The sequence below is a fragment of the Ornithodoros turicata genome, chromosome 2, assembly GCF_037126465.1.
Source record: "Ornithodoros turicata isolate Travis chromosome 2, ASM3712646v1, whole genome shotgun sequence".
NCBI classification, from domain to species: Eukaryota; Metazoa; Arthropoda; class Arachnida; order Ixodida; family Argasidae; genus Ornithodoros; species Ornithodoros turicata.
The window spans coordinates 134,734,783-134,743,269 of NC_088202.1; the positions used below are offsets into that span (position 1 = coordinate 134,734,783).

The window sequence follows — 8,487 nt, forward strand, 5'->3', positions numbered from 1 at the left end:
AGAACTCAAGTATCCGCGAACCCCTAAAAACAAAAGATTCCTTGTGCCAAACCAAGGATTCTGCAATTAATTCCGAATTTCGCCAGCTTTCGCTGAATCACGGCAAACCGAGGGCCTTAGGCATACTGTCCGTGTACACCGCTCCTGTTCCTTGTGTATAGTTTTATTTTATGGCATTTTACGGTATTCCATGGCGATTACGGTTTCTTTTCTGTGTGGCCCTTCGTGATGTACATATGTCTAAGGTAAATGCGGCTGCTGCTCTACGGTATTCTCAACCAGGGGCGGATCCAGACCCTCGGTTTGGGGGGGGGGGGGCAGTTTCTTTGTCGGAGCGCATAGTGGGGGAGGGAAATCCAATGTACAAACTGACATTCTGAGGGGGGGGGGGGGGCGATCGCCCAACCACCCCCTTTGATCCGACAGAATGGCGTAATTGCAGGCTAGCTGGTGGATAAATTCCATGATAGGCAAGCCTGAGCGATGGGCAAGACACGTAAACAAAACACAAACACGAAGGCTCAAACGAAGTCCCTTTGATCCGCCACTGTTCTCAACACGTGCTGACTACATGTCTGTCATAATGGGAGATTCTGCCAAAAGCAAAAGCACCATGTTCCAGGAATATGGATGGGCATTAGTAAATTTCTTGATGTGGCACACACACACACACCTTCAGAAGGGATTAGGATAGGGTTTGTCCTAGCCTTTTGCAGATGATGACAATACTTAACCCTTTTGATTGTGTTATGTTGAGAACAGGTTTCCCGGCGAATATCTGTCAGGGTGTCTACCAAATTGCAGCCTTCAAACTCCCTGACTTCTCCGGGTTTTCACTGACTATGTCACGCAAATTCCCTGACAAAAACAAAAGGGAACTTGGTGCCTGCTCCTATGTTTTCATACAGATTCCTCACAAAACAGACCATTTATTAAGTATTAGTGAGGATACCCTACTTTTCTGACTCAGAGCTTGTTGTACTGGCGAAATGCTACTCGATTCGAATTCGCGATTCGCTGCGTATCATCACAGCAACTTGTCCGCGATTTTCCCTGACTCCAGCTGCTTTTTCTGCCAAATTCCCTGACAATCCCCTGACTTTTCCAGGTTGGTAGACACCCTGTCTGTATGTAAATATGTACGTAATTTACTAACAAACATAGCTGTGACAGAATTTGGCTTTTTTGCGCAAGTACTATTTCGTGGCATTATTAATATATGTATACACGTGGCATGTTGCAGAACTGAGCAAATTTTTATTAACAAAATGATCACAGTATGGAATGGTGCTGTCCAACAGGGTAAGAATAAATAGGTAAAGGATTTAAAATAAAGAAAATGCCCTAGTAGAAAACAAAGACCGAATGCATCCCAACAAAACGGCTGGAAACGGACATGTGCTGGCCTGAAGCAACGCTACTGGTGCTGAGACTACAACTCTGACTTTGCTGATGACACTTGACATATATCTGGAAGAGATGAAAAATTCCGACTTAGTATCCATCGATCATTTTCATGCACAACAAGTCAATTTTGTGCCCTGTAGGTGGTGGAAGGGATCAACTCATTACATTCTTAAAGTGGCTATTGTACAGACCTGAATCCGGAACTATGTTTAAAGGAGCAATGAGGTGGCATTTTCTGCAAAATCAGGGTGTTTGACGAAGCAGTCAGAGAAAGCAGCCGCGGACACGATGCTTGCACGATGTTGAAAAGGTGCCTTTCTTATTTGTTCCTTTCTTCTCAGCTTATGCGTTGCGTAAACCTGTGGCGTCACTCCCCAATACGCGTCACCTGCTTACTTGTCACGTGAGGCGGCGGCACTAAGAGGAGAAAGGCACTGCGTAGATGCTACGTAACTCGGAGACGCCTGCGGCATTCGTTTTCTCTAGGACACGCCCTCATTGGTTCTTAGGCAGCGACGTTTTCTCTTTTTTTTTCCAGAAAGGAATTGCAGAATGCTCTCAACGTCCATCGTCTGCTCGTCGTGTATACCATCGAATAACAGTCAAGCTATGCCACTATTTCGCACTGGGTTTTCGATATCGTGGTCAGTGGTCCACGAGGAATAAAATGACGCTAGAGTTTCAGAATCAGATGCAACGGTTCATTTGAACTTTTGTAGCCTGACAACTACAGGGTGGGCTCCGACCCAACCAGCACCTTCCAGCAAGTCTAAATACCCACACAGTTGGAAAACAATGTATGTAATGACGTGATTGCTGTGGCTTCAATCAGCAGCTTGGCCTCGCATCTTTCTTATTGGTGACACGTACAATCACAGACAAACATGGAACTGCATAAACTATGCTGTCCGTGCACTAAATGTAATCTATCAATTTGTCGAAGGTTCCCAGAGGATAATGACGCTGTGGCACTTGAAAGCTGCCTTTGCAATACTAGCTTGCATAGCAACGGTTAGTCGACGGAACCAGCACCACAGATACTTACTGTATTTACTAGTTTATATAACGCGCTTGCATATAGTAGAATATATCACTGACTTGAGTGCCTAAATTATGGTATTTTTTTGCCCCCACATATGGAACGCTCCTACTTTACTGGCACGAACGGCTCGTATTATGGCAACGTAGCGAGCCCCCATGCAACAGGAACGAAGTAGAGAATGAGGAGGCGTAGAGGAGAAGCAAAGCCACAGTCGACAACCAATGAGGTGGACACATTGAATACGAATGAGGGAGAGCAGTCATTAACCGCACGATTGAATTTTGTCAACCAATGTGCTCGGAGTTGTCCGTTGGGGTTTCATCTGGCGATGGTCAGACCGGTGAGATGGTGCATGTCCAGGGTCACGGCAATCAGCCAAGCTGAACAACGCAGAAATCGTCAACATTGCTCAACGGTTTTCAGTGAACAAAGCAAAAGTGTGATACTGCAGAAAACAGAGCGAGAGCCCTGTGTCTGCAAAGAAGACTCGCGTCGTGTTTCGAGGAGTCAGACAACAATGACTCTGAATAAAGGTGGGGGTTAAATACCGAAAGTGCGGTCATTAAATATTTTACCCACGTATTGCATGCGCCCGCTATGTGGCACTATGTTTTTTTTGTGAAAAAAAGTGCAGACTATACACTAAATAAATCCGGTATTAAGAGCACGTTGCCTAACAATGACATGCAAGACATTATGGTGTTTTCCAGTAGTGTCTACAATTGCAAAAGGAACAGCGAAAACACACGACACGAGAGAACGTAGTCACATGGCCTACGTTTTTGCTGTCAAACGTTGCTTCATCAGTGTCTACCATGTTTGATTTCATGAACTTGCATACCTTCATTGTTCTCACAGAGCATTTTGAAAGCCTGGGGCTCCACTCTTATTTTGTTCTTTGAAAAAGTCCTGATGAAGTCATCTTCATATTCACCAAGCATGTCTTCACACTGTTAAAAATGAAATGGGTGTGCATGAGTGTAGTGTATGGAGACTAAAATGGGCTTGATGCTAATCTGCTTTCATAGTAATGAAATGCAGTAGAATGCCACAAAGAAAAAAATAACACGTACAAACACAACTTGACACTTGTGTCAATACATCATCAATTCCCAGGGTTTTAAACTCTCACTACATAGACACACTATACTACGCTTCACTACTACCAAAAGAAAGGGTACCACAGAACGGAAAAAATTCACCAAACGACAAACATAGCAAGACAGAGTCGTAACTGCTACATTGGTAAACCGGGTGTTTGCGTAAATTTGCAATGTGCGTCCAGAAAATGAGTTCTGGATGCAAATGTTGTGGAGATGTGTGAGAGTGTCAATGGGAGTCAGGTGCCTTTTTTTTTAGACAATAAGATAGCGTTGATACATCTTATATGAGGTCGAAACGGTCAGTTCTTGGACAGTCCAGAGGGACGAAAACGTTTTCGTCACTGACAGCACTTCCTCAAAGACAAAAAAGGTGAAAGTGATGAAGACAATGTGAAGGAAGCCGCAATATCAGTGGGCTAACTCACAATACCTTAGCTCCATAACAGGCAACATCATTCTATGAAGAGAGGACAAAAAAATCCTTTATCACCATTATCGCAAGTTCCTCAGTAAACAGGAGATATGTGAAGCTCAGTAAAACATTTTGAAAAAAAGTTTTTTTATTCAGTTCGAGCTCGAATTTTGGATGGCCCTAATAAACGTCCTCCACATAACCCATATGTAATGGAACTTCTGGCAAATATATATTGGTGCAAAAGAGGACATATAGCCTCCACACCAGCACGATATTCAGTGCATTCTTTCATGCTCATGTTTGTTCATGACAACGTTCGGTGAGCTGTTTGGTGCCCCTTTATGTCACAGTGTGATACAGATTACCTAATAAACATGATGGGTGTAATACAGATAACCTGTTCCACCCCACATTTTGCGACACAAGATATCGATGAACATAAACAGCGAGGCATACTAACGTATTTCTTCAGCTTTGTGTTGGAGTCCGGATCTGGCAGAAGGGTATAGCTGCTAAGCTTTTCTACTTCCTTAGACAGGTTTATAAGTGCCAACTCTCCAGTCTCCTTGTGTGTGGCTTGTGCATAATTGTCCATTGTTGAGCAAACTTCCTCCAACACATCGTGCATGTGTATTTCTGATCCAGCATACTGAACCTGCAAAACAACAGATCATGCAAGGTATTCTTTTGTGCGTGAAAATCCACGACTTCTACATCTAGATCATAGAAGCGTGCATGCAGTTCTAGAGCTGTAAGGTTTCCGTTATGCCGATTACGGAGAGGTACACAATCATTAAGGTTGTCAAATGTGTACTCCAGCTTTTTCTGCATGAAGACCAATTTCTTTGGTCGTGCCTGAGATACGAATTGCGCATCATAGCAGACAGGTAACGTAGAACAGCTTGTACAGAATCCCACGAATGTGTGAAGGCAAGTAAGTATAAGAAAATGTGATGGCATGAAAGTGGGTGTACGTTACCGCTTTTTGCTTCTGAGTTCCGTCTCCTTGTAACCTAAAACTGCCAATCTGCACCACCTTTTTAGGGTCTGCGCTGTTTATTGCAGTTATGGACTCTTTGATCACTGCTCTGCACACTGCAAAAGAGTACTTCTTTTTTGGTTTTCTGCAGTACCGCACAGAAAGCTGCGGTATAACGAAGCCTACTAATGAATGGACCAACCGATCAGAAGGTTGCTTGGCAGAACTTACCTTCGCATTTTAGTTCCCTCACTGTTGGCTGTGCGTCACAGTAATAACAAAGTGCGGAAACCATGCAACTGAATAATAAAATTCTGAAGTCATACATCTTGATATTGGGGAAGCAGCCAACAGTGAAACACAGCAACTAAGCACCGCGAAGAGCTGCTCACCGGCTTTTACACGTGTCTTTGTCAGATTTGCTAGTAGCTGCGCCACCTGTAAACAACGTCAGAATTGCTTTTTTGTAACAAACTCGTAATGTGCAATTTAATCGTATGATTCGTCAAAGCTTAAAAATCTGATTTGCGTTGCTATCATAAAGTGGACGACTTCACACTGTTCACTCTGCAAGGCTATCGGCATTGACGTCACTCACTGTCGTCATTCGTCACGCTGACCTACTGGCGGGACGGCAAGACAGACAGACTCCTAGACGGTAAGCTTTCTTGCATTTTTAATTGCAATGCACTGCTTAGTTGTCGTAAAATTAAGCGAGGACACGTTCGGCCACTCGTAGCGTCATTTACAATCTCGAAATTCTCGAAATGTGCAGCTCTGCCGAGAAGCCGGCTTCTCGACGGTATGTGTACTGGGGAATGAATGAATGACGAGAGGATTCGATTGATGTAAGATCGAAGTAGAAATTAAGTGCTACGTGGGACACCTTGAGACTTGTCTCTTCTGTGAAAGTTGCGTGTGCGTCGCAGCCGAACGCATCAGGTCTCCGACCTTGAAGGTGAGCCCCATGCTAGGTTTAATTCAGTGACATGCCCCGTCGGTTGCACGGGAAATTTGTGAATAACGCAAATCGTCACAGTTAAGTTTCGCATTGAGTGTGGTTTCTGAAGCTCACGTGACTCATAATCCGCCTTCGTTTGCAGGATCTTTCGCAACACTTTATGATGCAATGCTTTTTGCTGCACCAGCGAATATAGATTACTACGTATACTATCCGACCATAAAATTACTCGCTAAATTTCCTGTCTTATTTTTTTAATGAACGACCAACTGCTTATACCCGCTTGATAATTAAGCTCACAACGATCCCATTTAGGCAGGAAGTCATCCGAACTTCTTTCGCGCAATACTGACATAATACTGTAGCATATCAGTGACATAGCGCATGACTTTTCGGTGTGCGAAACATCCCGAAGCAGACCTTGAGTCATTTAATTCTTCCCACAACCAGATGCATTATCCTTTTGACCCAGTGCCATTGGAAATGCTGCATCAGATTGGCAGTGTGCCTGATCTCCCCCCCCACTTGAGTACTACAAGATTATCACCTACCCCAGTCATTATTGATAGAAACATATGCGTTGTGTGTTGTGGTGCGGGTTATCCTAAGAATATATTGGAGTGGGGGCAACACAGCTTATAAACACACGCACAAAAAAAAAGCATTCCACAGGATGAGGGTTTGCTACTCCATGTAAATACATACACATACAAAAAAAAAAACTTCGAGAACAGCGACAACATCAAAAAAAGAAAAGTGATGTGGATTATTACTTACACACTAGGGCGGGTATATTTTTTTCATCTAACCTGCCATTCATAATCTTTAATCTATGGCTGTTTGTTCCAGGCATATATATGGTAAAGAGTAGTACCGACATGGCGACACAGAGCACTTTTGATCCGGAGACTTATGTGCCTGAAACATCAATGAGTAAATTCAAGAGGAAGTTTCAGGAATCCCCATTTATGGTCTTTGGTAAGTGTTTCGCTGCATTTTAGCTCTAACACACTTTTTGACATAGCACAAAACATTTTTCTTCTTTCACCCGTTGCAGTTTACCTTTTGTCACATGGTGATCAAAATCCCCCGGGATCCTTAAAAATTATGCAGAAATATGCGTGTAAAACTGACTGTCTTCACAAAGCATGCGTGGGTCTCTACATTCAAGCAGTGCCGTAGCGCCTTTACTCCAGCTGCCAGTGTTCACACCACAACCCCCATTCCCATCTCCCACTCATGGCTCATTTGCATAAAGATTGTGGAAATGGCGTAAGGCAGGAAAAGAGCAACACAAGAAGGAGATGACGACAGGACGAGCGCATGTCCTGTCTCCACCTCTTCCTTGTGTTTGTCTTTTCCTGCACTGTGCCCGTTTTTGTTGTTTCTTTGGGCTCTTTAGTGTTCGCGTTGCTGCAGTACAGCCTCATTTTCTAGCAACAATCCATCTACATGAGTGCTCCTCATGAGATCGCATCATGAAGCACTATGGATTTTGAGGGTATATACTATATACATTTCTTCTAAGAGCACCACATTCATGAAGTCACACTGGCTGCTGCAGACAAAGACAGGCTGTAGTCATGTGTACTTTGTTGCAATTGCCTGACACATACACAGTGCAAAGTCTGTGTAAAGAAACGCCCAGTTGAACCTGCTTTATGATTGGAGCCTGAAGCTTTCGGGGAAATATTGTTTTTCTAAATTTAGGAGGTAAAAATCTGGTAAAAAGAACTGTGCTCTAAATTCATGCAAATTCGGGGGGAGAAACTTGCAGTTACGCTAAATTTGGGGAGAAATCGGGCTCAGTTACTCAAACTAACTGCTCGGGTTTGGTACAAACAGTGTTGTAACTGCATTTCTTGTCAAACGAGTTAGTATGTGTTCCTACAGATGTCTCAGTGAGGGCAATTCACCAGGTAAAAATCGTGGTTTCACCCTAAAGAGGCAACCTTCGATCCAGGGAAGAATCGGGTTAAACCCCCAAAACTTCAGTCTCTATTTATGATGTGTGCAAAAAATAGAATGGGGCAGGGGGAAGAATTTCTCGCAGCAACCTTTTAATCCTGAAACTTTACTTTCCAACAGGACTGGGAGGATGCATCTGTGCTGTGGCATACGGCGCTTTCATGTACCGCCGCAGGAAGTTTGTGTCCACATCCATCTACATGATGCAGTTGCGTGTAGCAGCACAAGGCACAGTTGTAGGATGCTTAACTATTGGCATGGTCTACAACCTGTACCACCACTATCAGCGCAGGAGGAGTCGTCAGCTCGAAGGCGGAGAGGATAAATCGTGAAGCCAGTAGGACGTTAGGATGGGCTGCCTGCCGAATGTTTCGCAGTGCATAAAAGTCATCCATTTTCTCACCTGCCACATTTGTAGACATGTCCGAGCGTCTAGGGCGTGGCTTAGGGGCCTGGGCCACATGCTGCATGTTGTTTTACCAGGGACGAATTTAGTCGAATTTCGTAGATACGCACGACCGCTTTGATATGTTGTTGTGATGCGCAGGTGGTCTCTATTTTGCAAGAAAGTGATAAGAACTATATTTAGAAAATATTTGCAGGAAAAAGTTT

General features: G+C 43.8%; 1 protein-coding gene and 1 long non-coding RNA gene across 3 annotated transcripts; one reads left to right on the plus strand and one right to left on the minus strand.

Annotated features, from left to right (window-relative positions):
- Nucleotides 1-1,235: 1,235 nt before the first annotated feature.
- On the minus strand, nt 1,236-5,366 carry LOC135386169 (protein canopy homolog 2-like). The gene is made up of 5 exons (XM_064615935.1): nt 5,178-5,366; nt 4,947-5,062; nt 4,428-4,622; nt 3,291-3,399; nt 1,236-1,470 (listed from the first exon to the last, which is right to left on the minus strand). The coding sequence occupies exons 1-5, from the start codon at nt 5,272-5,274 to the stop codon at nt 1,433-1,435; spliced, it is 555 nt and encodes a 184-aa protein (XP_064472005.1). The 5' UTR covers nt 5,275-5,366; the 3' UTR covers nt 1,236-1,432.
- A 122-nt stretch (nt 5,367-5,488) lies between these two features.
- LOC135386170 (uncharacterized) lies at nt 5,489-8,107 on the plus strand. 2 transcript variants are annotated; one of them, XR_010420625.1, is made up of 4 exons: nt 5,489-5,604; nt 5,722-5,904; nt 6,757-6,885; nt 7,996-8,107. It is a non-coding gene; the product is annotated as an uncharacterized LOC135386170 (long non-coding RNA). The 2 variants fall into 2 exon arrangements; XR_010420624.1 differs by lacking the exon at nt 5,722-5,904 and having other exon boundaries at nt 5,502-5,604.
- Nucleotides 8,108-8,487: the final 380 nt, after the last annotated feature.